The following is a 16,884-nucleotide window of genomic DNA, read 5'->3' as shown; positions in this document are numbered from 1 at the left end:
CTGCAGCCCGCTGTGTTGGCTCCGCCCCACCCCTCCACACTACATTCACCCATGTCATGTGATGTTGTCTTCTCCAATCAGAGTGGTGTCCTAAAGCACAACACGCTCACGCTGGGCATGCTCTGTCAGGGCGGGGGTCACGGCCAGGGGCGCAGCAGCACTTTGAACTTTAACGTTTACAATAACACTAAGCATGAGCCCCCTGCTGGCCGCTGGCTGCCACTACCTCCTCCTCCGTCTGCTAATGCTGTGAGTATCCATATGAAAGCAATAAACCCCTGGTACCGCTATTCATACTGCACACATAGTATTTCTACCTAATATTATACATTACCATTAAATATACTCCTATACATCCTGTCTACCTGACTGCCTTCACTGGTCAAGTGTAGCAGCCGGAGAACAAGTTCAGGTTTGGACCGAACAAAGTTTCAATATCAACATATTCTAAACCAGCTCAAGACAATCTTTGCATCATAAGCCTCTGTGTTATGTGGGTCTACAGGCATACGTACTGTATCTATGTTGTGTGACACATGGAACTGCTGAGCATTGCATGTCTGCACCACATGTAATCATTTCAGCACCTACTGTGAAGCTGGATTATTTATAATATCAGCCTATATTTATGGTTCTACTACCGTTAATTTAAGTAACATTTAAAATATACAAAGTTATTTTTGTTTTTATTTGCTCTGTCCTTCTCATAAACATCAGCATCAGCAGAAGCGAAGGCTGATTCCTGTTGATTGGTTGTTTGTTCAGTTTCAGTAAAGTTTGGTCAAATCTCCTGCACACATTAAGATTTATTGACTGAGCTTTGATACTATTTTTATATGTCTATAGTAGTATGTTCTCTTGCCATCTATTTAATTTAAACCAGTATGTCTGTGTCACCCTTTTCCCTGGGTCTCTACCGTTATCCTTTTCAAAATGCTGCATTGGTTGGTGTCAAGTGGTGTGGAAATTTATAAGTGGTCATGGATTTGGGCTCCGGCGCTGCCCCCTCTTTTTAAAGTTTTGTTTTCTTCCGTGATTGTTGGTGTTCGTGCTCTTCAGCTCAGAGCAGTGTTTGTGTTTGTTCATTGCACTGATTAGACTTCTGATTCCGCAACCTGCGCTAGAATATTGCAGAATTGGTTATTACTGTAAAAAAGGGGGGTCTAGACTAGGCAACATGTGGTCCTCAGGCAGACTTCAACAAACTGGCCAATCAGATCATGCATCACTTTCACAAAATAGACTATATTTATGAGCTTCGAAATAAAATCTAAACATAGGTTAAACATAAAATGTTGGTAACACAACACACCATACTGTATCAGTTTTGTTTGGACACAATGCTGTCACATAACACAACCATCTAAAAGAAGTTAGGTTGACTGAAATGCTGGTTTGTGTAACGGTAGTTGTCTCTCTCTGTCTCCATCCCTTAGACCCCCTCTCAGCAGGGTGCCATGTTGGATAATGACCAGGAAGGGGTACCAGGAAGTAACCAGTGGGTTCCCTACTCTCTTGGCCGAAGGGACGTTCCGCCTGATAACCTCATGAAGAAGGTGAGAACTGTAATAATAATAATTGCGCCCGTAATTGCTGTATAAAACAAACTGTAACGGACTGTGCTCCCTCCGTCCACAGAGCGCCCACTCCCACAACCCCTCCCATCAGTCACACAACACCATGATCGTCACCTCGTCTTCCTCCTCCTCGGCCACCACTCCTCATCGTGTGGTTGGGCAGCAGGGCTACGACGGCATGATGAACAAAGGCGTTCAGTACCAGCCAGGAATGCCTCTGTCGGTGGTTCCTTCTGGACCGGGGCAGTACCAAGGCAACATGTCTCAAGGTAAATTATAATAATAGAAATGATATGGATATAATAAAAAATGTCAAATAAAAGTCTGCAGTTAGTTGCAATATTGTGCCGGTGTGAAGAGTCTGTGCAATGTGAAAACCTACACAGAAATTATTATTAGCAACCTCTCTCTCTCTCTCTGTCTCGCTCTGTCTCGCTCTCTCCTCTCTCTCTTGCTCTCTCTCTCTCTCCCTCTCTCTCTCTCTCGCTTCCTCTCTCTCTCTTTCTCTCTCTCTCTCTCTCTTGCACTCTCTCTTTCTCTCCCCCCCCCCTCTCTCTTGCTCTCTGTCTGTCACTCTGTCTCTCTCTCTGTCTCTGTCTCTCTGTCTCTGTCTCTCTCTGTCTGTCTCTCTCTCTCTCTCTCTCTCTCTCTCTCTCTCTCTCTCTCTCTCTCTCTCTCTCTCTCTCTCTCTCTCTCTCTCTCTCTCTCTCTCATCCCGTCCAGGCCTTCCCAATCCTGGTCAGGTTTATCCCACCTCTGGCCTGCCCATAGGCCTGTCCTCATCCGGGAACCAGCCCCAGTACAACCCTCACACCTCCCACAGTTCCCATCAGCCCTCCCTTCCTGCCACAAACCCCCAGTATCACGGCAACCAGGGCATGATCCATAGCAACCAGGTTGTCATGACCACCCACACCAACCCACGGCCCCAGAGCGCTCGCTGCCTGTTGCAGACCAAAGGCCAGAAGAGCACGGACGGTTTCCAGGAACAGGTATCTGTGTGTCTGCGAACCACATCCCACGCTGCCTTGGAGATCTGTTTGAAACTGGGCTGCGCTCGAATACCAGCTAAATATGCTGCCGATGTGGTAATATTTTAGCATTTACATTCAGATGGTGCAGATGAGGCCAAAAAGCATTCAGCTGAAGGGACGCGCTATCCACTACATGCGAGTGTAATTTTAGCACGTTAACAGCAACAGGTTGTGAAGAAGCTGGTCTAGAAAAAGACACGGAGGAGTAGTTCTAAATCTGAGATACTTCACAGATGGAGATAACTGCACCGGCCTTGGTAGGAACATGAAGTCATTAGCACGAAGCAGATCAGCTGATATTCCTGAGAGGCTTTGTTTTCACCTTCCTAGTACAAGATGTCAAAATTAGAATGACTCAGGCGAAGATATTTGCGGCTTAATTGTTCTTGCCAGTGAATGGACGAGCTCCAGAGCGTGTCACATCACATGAACGTCCTCGCCCGCCGTACGCGCTGTGTGTTTCCTCTGGTGTTTGTATTTCTCTTTGAGATGCCCTTCTCTCTTCCTCTGTCTCTGCTCTTCTGTCTCGCTCTGTAGCTGTGTGTGAGGATAGAGAAGAACCCGGGCCTTGGTTTCAGTATCTCTGGGGGCATCAGCGGCCAGGGGAACCCCTTCAAACCCTCTGACATGGTACGACCCGGCCCAGCCTGCCAGCCAATCGCGGCCTCTCCGACTTTACCTCAGCGTTGCCATGGAAACTGCTGCTTGTTGCCGCAGTGTTTCATCTGTCTGTGTGCGTGTGCATCCGTGGGGCGGCGGTTGACTTGGTTAACTTTGAGCCGTGAGTCTGTGATTTCAGCCCAAGGTTTGTGTATGCGAAACGCTGAAGACGTCGAAAGATGGATGCGCATCATCTGCTGCAAATTCGCAGCGCTCACAGTGGTGCATGTTCACAGAATTGACCCTCTGTTGAGACATAAACTTGCACCAACAAAGTTCAGTAGTTAAATATTTTGCGGATGACTTGTGCCCATGAGCACATGCTAGGTGTTATCTCAAGAAAAGCCTCGCTCTCTCATCGTCCCTGCTTCTCACATTGACTGCTTCTGTCAGTGAGCCTGTTGGGGCTACAGATCCCCCAGGTCTGCTGCACATGGCAGTCTGTCCTAGAAACACGCTGCTATAGACAGACTGAGAGCGCGAGCGCGGCTGCTTGCAGAGCTCTCAGCTATTTTAAGCAGGCTCCTTGGTTCTGGGACACCGTGGGTGATTTTAGATGTTCCACACTTTGATCTGAGGATGGGAAGTTTGACAGGTTTTACTTACTGTTATTTGGAGGTTGAGTAACTGACGAGACAGTTGGTCTAAAAATAGAACGTCTACAAGAGGAGTTCTTTAAACCTTCAGCCCCCGAACATCCCATGTGATGAATGGAATTAATCAAGTCATCATTTAAGTTTAGTTCAGCGGAGACAAGTAGTTTCTCTGTTACTTTATCATCTGATCACCTGCAATTCTTCTGGGTTTCTGCTGGACATCACTTAGCGTCAGCAAACACACAAACGTGGAAATGATCAAATGTGAAATATGTGCTTGTTTGCGCATCCTAATGAACGAGTGAATTTACTTTGTGACTGTTTACGTCAGAGCAGGTGCAGTCAGGTTAATGATTCCAGAAATAGTTGAAATTGTCTTTAAACCATTCAGGGCGCCCTATATTGTGTTGATAGATGGACACTGCAATAAAACAGCTTGACTTATGAATTATACATCTGTAGTTTGGAGCCTGGAGTCAACTATAACCACGACGGTTCCACAGGAATGTGGCGCCTCCTTGTGGTCATTGTGTACAACTGCCTTCCAATGTGAGTGGGCAGGAGGAGAACGCATGGAGCGCTATAAATGAGTGATAGTGAGAATTTAAAATAGTATTTAACAGTTTGTGTATGTGGCTGTAGTTTATTCTACTGCTTTGATTACGTGAATGATGATCCATTCAATCAAATATTCAAACTAACAAAGCCTCAAACATCGTGTCTAACAAGTTGTTTTAATGTGAGACCAGCTCAACCCGATCCGCTGTCCAACAAGTAGTCGTCTGACTTCTGGGTTGAGGTTTAGGTCTTTATCACAGCTCAGTCTGAGAGGAATCCAAGTTCTGTAAACAGGCAGAACATGGATTTTCAGAGAGATCTGGGCCCTGAACGTCTCTGTACCTCGTGTTTGCCACATGTGTCACCGTTGCACATTGAGCCGCTGTTAACGAGCAGTAATGAAGCTTCTACACGTCATCATGAGCTGCAAAAACCTCGTGATGCCAAATTTCCTCGTTCCCGATAAACAAATGTGATGGTTATTGGAAAGGTACAGAAGCTTTTTGTGCAACTGCCTTTTAGTTTGTAAATGTTTGGTTGTTGTGACTAATGCTCAAACTGCTAACGAACGTACAGTGAGCTTCATATGTGACTGGCTTTCACTACGTCGTTTAGTGAGTCAAAGTGCTGGCTTGTGGTACTGTATGAGGCTCGCTGTATCTGCTGCAGTCGCCGTGGTGATACTGCATCCTGGCCCCGCTGACATGCAGTATCTGTCTGCTCCGTGCGGCTTCTCGCGTCCTTCTGGTCTTGGTGACTTCTTTATGGCACATGTCTGTGTTAGGCACGCTGTGTGTTGTCAACATGTCCGCCGCCATGTTGAGTTGACACAGCCACGTTGTCCCACGCTTTCTGTGTCCAAAAAAACATCTTTTAGCTCTCAGTGAAAAGATGTTGGTGTTTTTACAATCTCTGCCTTGGGTTATAGAGGGAACACAGGGGGGTGAAATTTCTTCTGGCCTCCCTGCTGCCTACTTACGTCCCGTAGTCAGAACCCATCCCACACCTATTCGTCTTCCTTTACTCTATATATATATTTACTGTGCATCTATTTTCTCTCTTTCTAACTTCATGTCTATTCTCTGCTAAGTTTATATCTGTTTAAATAGCTGGTAAACCATCTTGACATGTATTTGTGGGATAAAACCAAGTCATGTCCACAACCTTGAATGAATCACTGTGAGGAACTAACAGCTTTATTGTGAACAGCATATCTGCATCATTTGCATGGCTCCAAATTTAGAACAAAGAGAATGCACAAATGAACTGTCCGTATATATATTTCTGGCAGAAATTCGATGTTGCTCTTTTATTTTTTTTTCATGTGTGGGGGTGGGTGGATCTTCAGAGGAGAATGAGAAAGGCAAAGATTCTAAACCATCGTGTCCCTGTGTTGTCCTAACGGTGTATCATTTTGACTTATAGGGTATCTTTGTTACTAGGGTACAGCATGACGGGCCCGCTGCCTCCGCCCTGCAGCCTGGAGACAAGATACTGCAGGTAACGCACTCACTCGTCATCGCACGGGCCCAGACCCACCTCCCCCTCCCCGTTCACCCCTCCCAACGCCTCCCTTATTCTGAAAGCATAGAGGCAGAGCATGAAGCGGGACAGAGTCATCAACGCAGCACCTCGCGCTGATATGAGCACAGGCTGCACGTGTGTCAGGCTTCAGCTCGCCTGCTTGTATGTTCTGCCTCTGTGTGCATGTCTGTGGATCCTGGCATGCCACCGAACCCTCTCTCTCATTCACTGTCTGCCTCGGACCAAGTAAACAGTGAAGGCAACTTTCTTCAAGGCAACGCTATTCAAGGAGCTTGAAAAAAATTCAAAAAACAAGGCGAGTTTCACAAAGATCCTTCACTGCTGCTCAGGTGCCTCAGTCAGACGACGGCTGCAGAGGTTTATGAGAACGTTGCAGTACGTGCACATAGACTAGTGCGTTTTGTAGCAATTGTGTTTTGGCTTCAAGCGCCTCAAAATTCCTCCCGTAGAATTTTAACAGTTCCCACGTATTCACATCTTGTTTATATTTAAAATTTCAGAAAGAGAGAATGGAAAGTGAGAAGCAAAGTAAGACAACAGATTAGCATGACATGCTACTATTCATGTCGCTAATTTAGAAGTATGTTTACGCGTTGTTTGCAGCAAAACACACACGCACACACACTCAATTCTAACCACAGCCCTAAAATCACATCTGGTGGGAGCCCAACAAGTGTCCCCACGTCACAATGTCCTCACCTTGATAGTAAAAACATGGTTTATGGTCCCCACGTTGGAGGAAAACATGTACACACACACACACGCACATTTTTTAATACTTCCTTTTTTAAACCAAAGCATTACCAGCCCCTGATGTTGATGCTGAAAACTGCATCAGGACGCTTCTCTCCTGAGGCGCAGCAGCCACCGTATCGGAACTGCTTCCGCCTCTCATGTAAATCAGTCGAATTAAATCAATAAAGTAAAAATCTCCGTGTTCTGTGCTACATGAGGTTTATTGACGCGTTTTAGTGCTAGAGAAGAAAAATGGCTGCAGGGTTTATAGTGAGGTCAAAATGGGGGGGGCCTAAACCATCTTCATGTGTCGTCCCCTCCGTGTTTTCCTGCCTTCTCCTCATCTTCTCTCCACAGATGTACAGTTTAGCTGGATGACCTCATCTAAAAGCCGTTTTTGTCTTTACCCCTTCTCTTTCTACAGCATGAGTGTGTTGCTCCTCCTCTTCACTCTCTTTTCCCCAACAGTGATGTGTTACTGAGCTAATGGTGGCAGTGACCCTCCATCCTCCCCCAAACACTCACACGTAGACAGTGTATGGAAATGCGTCTGTGCGCACGTGCACACACACACATGCTGTTGACCGTGCTGCGTGTTTGCCTTGCAGGCTAACGGACATAGTTTTTTACACATGGAGCACGAGACAGCCGTCTCTCTGCTGAAGGCTTTCCAGCGGACAGTGGACTTGGTGGTTCTGAGAGACAGCAGCACGCACTAAGAATAGTTTTATAGGAAACAAACAAACAAATACAAGGCTTCTGTTGTCCGTCAGCGTGGTCCCGCGCCGCCCCCCCCCCCTCGGAGGCCGGTGGAACTGAAGGACCAGCCGCCTTTTTTACCTTTGTAGGGGAACACCTAGACGTTGATTTGCCTATTGCTGGACCAAAGGCAAATCCCAGTGCCAAATGTACTATAGGAAACATATCGGCTCCTCCAGGAACCTGGTCAACAGCTGGACGGACCACTCCACCGCCCCACAGCGCTGCTGCCGTTTGGACTTTGCGGTCGGCTCGTTGAGCCATCAGTCTTCTGATTGGTCGGTTTGAATCGCTTGGTTTCGTTGGTTCTTTAGGGTTCTGGGTGTTTTTCCTTTCTTCGCTGCCTTTTATTTTGCTGTCCAACGGTGGGTTTTTAATGATTCGTTTGCTTTAGCACTTTCTGCGTTCCCTTTTACATTTGTTGTGATATATATTCTGTTCTGTTCTGTTCTTCCTTCACTGTCTCTTGTGTTTATGGCCTCCTGTGTGCAGAAATTAAAACCTCAAAGGGCGACTTCACTGATTTTCAGCTTCACTTCCTATGGTTTGAACAGCACACGGACTTTATGGCTTCTGCATTTTTCTTCGGTGTCCCTGCTGTACGTCTGGCTGAAACTCTTTGTTCCGTCATGTTGGTGAACCTTTATACCTCTGTAGTTCAAGAGCTTTAGTTCAAACTGGGAAGTCATAGAGACATTTAAAAGTGTTTATTTTCTGTGCATGTTCTCCCCGAACTAGAACCACAGGAGGTTGAAAACCAGCGTAGCCGCCCTTTCAGAACATCTGCCTTTTGTACATATATAAATCTGTAGAGCCGCGACAGACAGCTCTATACATTCATGATTATTATAATTATTGTGGATAAACCATAATAAGAATTTTCTCTTATGAACAAACAGGGATCATTTCTCCAAATGGACAGTTTTCTAGCGTGCACCACAGATTTGTTTCTGTATAGAATAACACCTTCCACCGTCCATCACTGCTCCTTTACTTTGGTTTCTAGCAGCTGATTTTGTACCGTTGCTTGCACAGCTGTGCTGAAAAGAGCTAAAGCAATATTTAGGAGGCTCAGCGGAGCCTAACCTGTCCTGCAGTGCCATCTATTGCGTAAGTCATGCTAATGTTTACACACACACTGCCATGCACTGGAACTAACTGGCAGACACACACAGACAGACAGATGTGCCCACTAGTTAAAATGTTATTATGAAACCACTTAGAACCACACTGTAACATTATTCATGATATCTGTGCCATGTTTTGAGATCCTGATTTTTATAGTATTGCTACCCTGTTTTAGTTGTATGATAAAGTGACAGCATGCTTTTATATTGTTTGTCACTGTCAGTCGGCCATTTTCTGTTGGCTCATAGAGTTCTAAACTCTAGACGTATTCAGTGGGCCAGATGTTTGACAGTCTGTGCCCCATGAACCCCACCCCCCCCCCCCCCCCCCCCCCCGGCTTTATGTACACAGGCCCAACACACCTGAGCTTTACGCGACCGCTTTGTGGCCCAGATCTGATCTGCACACAGCGAGAGGATTGCTTTGGTGAAGAGCTGAAGGAGAGTGTCCCTACAGGTGTCAGTCAGCGTCAGGTGCGAAGGGGTGAATCCGCATTAAAGCCTGTTTCCCTTTTAAGACAATCAGGGACGATCTGATCTGCGTCACAAAGGCTTCTGGCTACACTTGAAACTTGTGTGTGACTTTTGTAACCTGGCGAGAATCCACCTGAGCGGTACAGGGACATTTGGACTAGAGAGCGTTGATGGAAGACGCTCCTCGGAGCAGGGGGCGGTCCCTTGGTCGGTTTGAGTTGGAGTGTTGAGGACCCGGCGCACGCGGCCCCACGGTGAAATCCTGACGTGACGCGTCCACAGAGAGGGCGCCGCGGGCTGATCGCCGCTCTCCTGTACGGCCTGAAGGGGTCTCGTGGCCGCGGTTCGCTCTGTTCTGCTCTGCTCTGCTCTGCTCTGTGGAACAGCCCATGTTGAACCCGTTTTGTTGTTTTTGCTTTTGACCTGAGGGGTCTCCCTGTCCCTTGTTGTGTCGGCTCGCCTAATAATCATCAGAATTCAGTTAATGAAACATAAAGGACACAAGGCACAGATCAGTTGAGTGGAGAGAGAACTTAGCCACCGGTACCCACTTAACCCCATTCAGAGTTTGGAATATCAGAGATGTTGTGACGAGAACAGAGACAAAGGTTTGATAATATAATTATTTTTTACTACATGTTTCAGGTAATTCTTTCTAAATATATTGATATACCTTAGCTTTGCTCAAAAATTGTGATATTTTATAACGACACTTACAACAAAGTTATGGACGGAAGTACGCACAGTATGACTTGGAGAACTACACATGTACTATCCAAAACTGTAAAAATGTATTTCTACTGTAATTGTGAATTTGTGTTATACAAATATATATTATATATACATATATATACAGTATATATATATGTATATGACTATAACACTATGAATTTTCTATGTGTTTAAACTACATAAGAGCTGAACAAATGCTGAGGACAGTGTCACTGTACATAGCTGTGAATGAAATCCAATTTCAAATGACTCATATTGATTGTGAATGTACTCATGCTTTCTGCAGTACCTACACCTACTGTACCCAACTTGAATGCTGCTTCTTCTGTTGTGTGACAAAAAGTACTTTGACCTCTGAGGAGAGAACTGCTGTCGAGTTATACGTTGGAAAAACTTTAGTGAAGATTTAACAGAACTTTTTATTTCTTGATTTATTTGCACACGCAAGTTAAAATCCTTCCAGTTTTGAGTTTGAGTATTAATGCGGAGAAATGTAATTGCTGAAGTATATATAATATATATCATGTGTTTAGAATGCATTTTGCAGACGCTATCTGTACATACTATTTAAGATACAGTTTTTACAAAAAATACTATATGTATAAAATTGAAAAAATGCTGTGCAGCGATTATACTGGAGCCTTTTTGGGCTTTGGGAAGTACCATTTTTTCAGTATATAAGAAGTGTTTTGAATAATGTATTAAAGTCTCTATTGTACAAACAATAAAAATGTCACTATTGGTAATCTGGGCTCCATCTGGTGCACTGATCTGTGATGGACAGAAGAGGATGAGCTGGTTGTGATTAAGTGAAAACATGAAAGGCGATGAGCTCAACAAAGGGAGTCGAGTGAAGAAGAGAAGGGAGTAAAGTGATTAGTTAGTGGCTGTCGTCACTCTCCAGTACTGGATGTCTGTCTCCTTTGCTCTAAGAGCCTGAACCTGCTCCATCCCTCTCAATCCATCCATCTCATCTGTTCTTGACACTTATGTGAGCCGTGGAGCTCAGAGCTGCAGCACAGTTTGTCACAGGAAACATGAATAACAATGTTAGTTCATTCTCCGGGAGCTGGAGGAGGAACTGGCTTTGTGGTAAGTACAGAACAGAAGGCCTCATCTGAGGGTTTAAATCTCATTATTATTATATGTTAAATGTTTGGGACTAAACTGTCGATTGCCTTCTTTTCTTGCACCTGTGTGAGATTTGTTGTTAATTGGATTTCAGTACTTTGAGCGCTTTGCCCGATATGAAATAAATGGGCCTCGCTGCTGTCACACACCGTTCAGGCGCTCGTCCTCTGCAGAACAACTCTGCTCACTGTGGTGCAGGCTGACAATGAACAATAGAGGTAATAGTACGCACACACTAACACGTGCAGTGATGGAGGCAGAATGTCCCTTTGTTCCCTTCCCTCTGTACTCCGTCTTTTACACACTGGGTCGGACAAAATGATACGTCTGTATCCGACCCACGCACACAGTCATGCATGCATTTCACCCTGTGCTGATTCACATGTGACACTGGCATCAGTGTGAGTGGAAGCTACAGAGCCAGGGGTTGTGTGCACCCACCAAAGGCGTCAATAAGCTCCTGTGACCTGATCGATAACAATACCAGAGTCGGAGTCCGTGACCTCTATTCAGCCGCAGCCTGTGTGGTGAGTGTTCATTCAAATCACTGACGGCAGACGCGCACACATGTACAATACGAGTCCAACATGCTGCAGCCCTTGCTTTGGCTTTTGCCAACCAACATCTCTGCTCAGCCACTCCAGAGACACAATATGTTCTGGATGGACTTAGCTGGTTCATAGGTAGCATGTAATCATTCATTCATTCACTTAGAAATAGAACTAGACGTACTAGACCAGTAGAAAATGAGCATCAAACAGTAATTTGACCCAATAAAATGATTTAGGTGATTTAGGCCCAAAAATGTGTGAGTGTCCGTTAGGTTTATTGTTAACCTGTTGTTAGCTTTGTGTTAACTTGTTATCGTTGTTGCAGCAGCAGCTTGCTTCTAAGATGCCAGCGTGTGCACTACCTGCCCACAGTTCTCCTGTTCTTTATGCTGACGCTGCATAAACACACAGTGTTGTGGTAAACAGGTCCCGGTGGTGGAGCCACGGGACACAGACTGGGATAGAGCAGCTTTAATTATACACGGGGCTGAGCGTCGGACATCACACACATCCCTTATCGGTCTCCTCTTACTGTTGTAGTAGATTTTTAATTTCATGTGGGCACCACAAACACCTGCGGGACAAAGTGTCTCTGTTCTGTGCTGAATGTTTGATGGTTCTTGATCCATGTCTGCACAGCTTAACATGAAGTATCATCCAGGTGGAGCCCCACTGGGAGTAGGTTTATTCACCCCAGGGGCGACTGAGCCGTATCTGTACACCGAGATCTGTGCTCCGAGTTGAGCGGATTAGATTTAGATCCAGGGGCCATGGGATAAAACTGAACCGTAAGACAATAGCTCACAGTAAATAAAGAGGCTCGAGGAAGAGCCGCTCAAACCTGCTTCAATGGATTGTGGAAGTGAGTCAACCTAACGTGTGTCTTTAAGGGACTTTCAGGCGTGCGTGTGTGCGTGTGCGTGCGTGCGTGTGCGTGTGCGTTAATCCCAGAGAACCGCCTAAGAACCGGTCGGACCGCGTTTTCTGTCACCTCGCTGAAGAAACAGGGAACTAGTTTCGCCAGGCAGAGATAGAGGAAGAGTTAAAGAGAAAAGTAGGAGGGGAAAAACTCCAGCTCCGGGTCCAAGTCCACGCGTTTGATGTGTGACAGCGTCCCTTCTCTGCTGCTGTGGAACTTCGTCCCAGCTTGAAGCCACTTTTTCTGTTGTCTTCTCGTCACTGAAGGCGTCCGGCTGGTGCCGTAGATCACTGAGTCCCGTGTCCCCGCTGAGCGGCAGCCGGTCCCGGGACAAACGGACAAACGGACGGACGGACGCGCACATCTGTAATAACAGCGCGCGTGACGGCGGCGCAGACACGAACCCCGGGGACGAGGACCGCACGCGTCGCCATGCCCGTGCGCCAGAAAGGTAAATGCGACGCAGTTTTTGTTCCCACGCAGCGCGTAAACCCGGTTTGGCGCAAAAAGCCCAGACGAGCAAACCAGACACATTAGTGAACAGATCGATAATGTTCTAACACGAAACTCCTCCAAAATACATGCGATTGAAAATCTAGTTTATGTATATTCTCTCATCTACAACGTGCAGATCATAAACTAGTTGTTTTTACTAAAATTACTCACTTTTTTAGCAAAACGCTGGTTTAATCAAATGACTACATGCATGTGGGTGCGTTTTGTGCACCTGATATGATTTGTTAGCATTACCAAAGCATTAATCAATATACTTTATGTAAACACGCTCTAAATGACATGGTAATAGATATTTATTCACTTTTTGTTGTTTCAACGTCTTTCGTTGAACGCAGGACACGCTTCATCTGTGACTTCTTCCGGTTTAATCAGCTGTTGGTCCGTGGAGCCCGGAATGTGATTTGTCCCATTCCTCCACACTCTCAGTTATTTTGCCCTCATGTCCTCCTGCTTCACAGCAACAAAAAGCTCTGGAAATAGCGCATCATAGTAGCCAGTTACCAGCCCGTTAAGTGCAAACACTGCGCCACAAACTGGCTGAGTCCACCGCTCAAACCACTGGCGCTTATAATTAGGAGAACACGAGGACGCAAAGTGAAGTTTAACTTTAATTTTAGCTCTATGTTTTTGCAACTGGACAAAATGAAGCAAACACAGACAGGAAAAGGAAAAAATGAGCTTGGGCAGTGGCTCTGAATGTGCACCCATTGTCCTGCTGTTTTCAGATGCTCAGCGAGCTCTGGAGCTGCTCCAGCAGTATCGCACAAAACTGGACCGAAGGCAGCAGAACCAGGACCGAACCCAACCGGGCCCCGTGGAGGAAGACCAGCAGCTGCAGCAGTCTCTGGACAGAGTCATCAGCGTCTTCCAAAGTCAGCTTTTCAGTGCCTTGCTCGGTAAGAGATCCTTCCTCAGCTCTGTCCTGCTTCGATCATCTCAGTGTATATTTATGGTGAAGTGTTAGATGCTTTAGTTTGAACGCATGCGTGTCGCTATTTGTTTGAGGTAAAAGCATCATTAGTGGCTCTAATCAGTTCAGTTAACTCAGGCATGCGGCCGCACGGGTTTGTGGGCAGGTTATTCTACATAGACCGTTGTCACCTGTAACCTGCCACAGACACAGACCTCCACCCAGAAACAGTCTCTGAGCAGCGATGTCACATGACGGCTCAACGGGAAACAGAGATGAAAGCATGCACATGGATGATGGGAAACACTTGTGGAAAACAAACTCCAAGAAGGTGCCACATGTGTGAATCCTCCTGTGAGTGAAGCGTCTGTGTCCTCCAGTCAACTCCTTCTGATTAGAAGGCAGCAAACAGCCACGTATGAGCTTGGCGCATGACAACAAACTCATGCTTAGCACCGGCCCCACCTGCTCGAGGCCACGCCCCCTGCAACACTCCTTTGTATTGTTGGTATACATGCGTGCACATGCGAGTGTGAGCTTTTCACTAGACTTGGCCCCGACTTCCTGTTTGGGACGTGACTCTGACCTTTAACCACGCTTCAAACAGTGCTGTCTGTGACTTTGAGGCCTTAAAAGCCTCAACTCTTCATACCTTGATGTGAAAACCTCACTTCTATTATCAGAGAAGTCGGTGAAATTTACTCTAACTTGTTGTGTGAGATTAGTCATGAAACAAGAACTAACCCTCTCTTGCCTGAATGTGGGCGCATTAAGCATCTATGGCCACCAGGGGGCGGCATCGCACCAGCATCGTTTCCTATATGTTTTACTTTTATTTATCACGCTACTGTGGTGCATTTGTTGTTCTGATTTGAGTCATATCTTTCCACTCATCCCATTTATTTAGGTTTAGTTTGTTATAATCTCTGCTTTTCTACCTCCAGACATCCAGGAGTACTATGAGTTGACCATCCTTTCAGACAGCAAACGCTGCGTGGACCAGACCCCGGGTCCAGAGACCCCCCCTGCCTCCTGTGATGTGGCACAGCCACAGTCCTCTTCTCAACCTCTATGCCCCCAGGCTTCTGAAGGACCATCTCCGCCCAAACCCCTGACTCCCAAACCAAGATCCATCAAGTCTCCTGCCCCTCCGATTCCACCCGGAATCCCTGCACGGAGGCCGTCCTCCCCAACACCACAGTCCAGTTCTCCTCAGCCACAGCAGGCCAAGGTCAAGTACCGTGCTCCTCTTCCCCCTCTGCAGCTTGAAGCTTCGAAGACCTTGGTAACAGAGGCTCCAAAGCCCTCTCCCACCTCCCCCCCAGAGAAAGTGAATGATGTACAGAGTCCCAGCGGCTCCATGAAAGCTCCTATAGGAGTGTCAGTGAATGGAACGAAGCCACATCTTACTGCCACCAACTCCACTGTTTCTGAAGAGAGCTCTACTACCTCCACCTGCCCACGAAACCTCCCCTCGTCACCGGACGTCAACCTGGTGACTGTCTCCGCTCTGGTCTCCAGCACCATCAAGGGCCTCGTGCCGCCGACCACTCCTGACAAACTCAGCCCCAGCGGCACCACTCCTGGAATGGGCCCAGGGCCCAGCAGAGCCACAGAATCTCCAATCAGCTCTACGTCTCCCTCCACCAGCAAGCTCCAAGGATTGGCCAAAGACACCCCAACTTTGAGTCCATCCAGTCCCAACCAGGGCACATTTAGCCTCAGCAGCCAGAGCCCTCCTGGTCCTTTAAAAGGACCTCATCTCAGGTTTGTTCACCAAATGAGCATACGCTTCCAGTAACAGGCTAAAATAGCAAATTATACTGTGGACAGATTAATGGATAGATGTGATTTATTTGATATACATTAATATATAATACCAGTGGCACCTTTAACTGTAAAGACCTTTCTCCCTGATTTCCTTTTCTAGCCCAACCAGCCCCGGAGCTGTAAAGGTCACCTCACCTAGTCATAGCCAGCGCCCCTCCAGCCCTAAACCGGGTACAACCCCACTGACCTCCACAAAGGTAAGACATCTATGGAAACAGCTGCGCAGCAGAATATGCTCGGTTCCGTCCGAACATGGCTCAGCTCCATACCTGGTGGGAATCTGGGATGGACAGTTCACTTTTGCAGGCTGGCTTACGTTATTTCATAAAGAGGTTGTTTCATACTGGTTTAGCATCATTTGGGCTGTTTGGCCACAGCCTTAAACACGGTCACTGTCTGAAGCTCCGGCTTCGCCAGTTACAACAGTCAAAGATGGAAGTAGAGCATCCGTGGCTGCTGCTACAGTTCAGTCTAACCCCCACTCATGCCAAACAGAGCCTGACCTGATAAAGCGGCTGAGAGTGGTGTGTGTGTGTGTGTGTGTGTGTGTGTGTGTGTGTGTGTGTGTGCATGCGTTGATGCACCTGTCTCTGCATGTTTGCTCGCCGGCTGCTCTCGTGTGCGCAGCGCGTCCTGCGTTTGTGCACATACATATTCTAAGCCATGCACTCTTTGAGGTCAGAACGTGGCTACCAGCTGCCATAAAACAAAGACAGCAGCTGGAAACCAGGGGGCGGGCGGAGGTGCAGCGGGACAGCTGCCATGTTTCCGGGTCGACTTCTGCTTTTCGCGGAGAGGTCCTCATCGGCCGCTCCGATGAGCGGACAGGTGGAGAGGACGCGAGAGAAGGAGGAGGGAGCGCTTGAGGAATGAAGGGAGATGATGAGAGGCGGCAGAACGCACGGCAGGAGGACGTCGCCGACAGCAACAAGGACGAGGAGCTGAGAGCCGGAAACCGGAACCCGGAAAGTTGAGGCTGGAAAATATGTTGTTGAAAGTTTGGTGAGGATGGACTGCATCTGTATCCTCACGACCAAGGTGAGAAAAGGGGGGGGGGTTGTGACAGAAGAGACCAGGGTGAGAATGAGGGGGGGTCAAGGTGTGATAGTGTGGGTGTGCAACTTATTCACATCCAGCTGAATTACTGTATCAAGGCTTCGTCTTCATTGATGTTCGTAATTTGTTGAATTTCTTGAAGCTTGTGTGTGAAGTTCACTGAGCCTTGGTTTG

At 46.9% G+C, this 16,884-nt stretch overlaps 2 protein-coding genes across 21 annotated transcripts in view; both read left to right on the top strand.

Moving 5' to 3' along the window:
* The window catches only part of lrrc7 (leucine rich repeat containing 7), a 60,654-nt gene extending 50,111 nt beyond the window's left edge, over positions 1–10,543 (top strand). For 8 of the 14 annotated variants that reach the window (XM_041070606.2, XM_055507798.1, XM_041070604.2 and 5 more), the window contains 7 exons: positions 82–249; positions 1,437–1,556; positions 1,639–1,846; positions 2,301–2,569; positions 3,149–3,241; positions 5,851–5,925; positions 7,314–10,543. In XM_041070606.2, the coding sequence (XP_040926540.1) occupies positions 82–249; positions 1,437–1,556; positions 1,639–1,846; positions 2,301–2,569; positions 3,149–3,241; positions 5,851–5,925; positions 7,314–7,424 (1,044 nt within the window). In that variant the 3' untranslated portion in view covers positions 7,425–10,543. Of the gene's footprint in view, positions 1–81; positions 250–1,436; positions 1,557–1,638; positions 1,847–2,300; positions 2,570–3,148; positions 3,242–5,850; positions 5,926–7,129 lie in introns of all 14 variants that reach the window. The other 6 variants (XM_041070610.2, XM_041070608.2, XM_041070607.2 and 3 more) reach the window with 4 other exon arrangements.
* A 1,945-nt stretch (positions 10,544–12,488) lies between these two features.
* LOC114854238 (discs large homolog 1-like protein) overlaps positions 12,489–16,884 on the top strand; it is a 57,504-nt gene continuing 53,108 nt past the window's right edge. For 2 of the 7 annotated variants that reach the window (XM_029148454.3, XM_029148452.3), the window contains exons 1-4: positions 12,497–12,849; positions 13,640–13,810; positions 14,769–15,591; positions 15,755–15,851. In XM_029148454.3, coding sequence (XP_029004287.1) covers positions 12,831–12,849; positions 13,640–13,810; positions 14,769–15,591; positions 15,755–15,851 — 1,110 coding nt within the window. In that variant the 5' untranslated portion in view covers positions 12,497–12,830. Of the gene's footprint in view, positions 12,850–13,639; positions 13,811–14,768; positions 15,592–15,754; positions 15,852–16,647; positions 16,693–16,884 lie in introns of those variants that run through there. The other 5 variants (XR_008694318.1, XM_029148453.3, XM_029148455.3 and 2 more) reach the window with 5 other exon arrangements.

The sequence above is a fragment of the Betta splendens genome, chromosome 4 (genome assembly GCF_900634795.4).
Source record: "Betta splendens chromosome 4, fBetSpl5.4, whole genome shotgun sequence".
Lineage (NCBI taxonomy): Eukaryota > Metazoa > Chordata > Actinopteri > Anabantiformes > Osphronemidae > Betta > Betta splendens.
The sequence above is the reverse complement of the archived record's forward strand: the minus strand, read 5'-3'. Positions and strand labels throughout refer to the sequence as shown.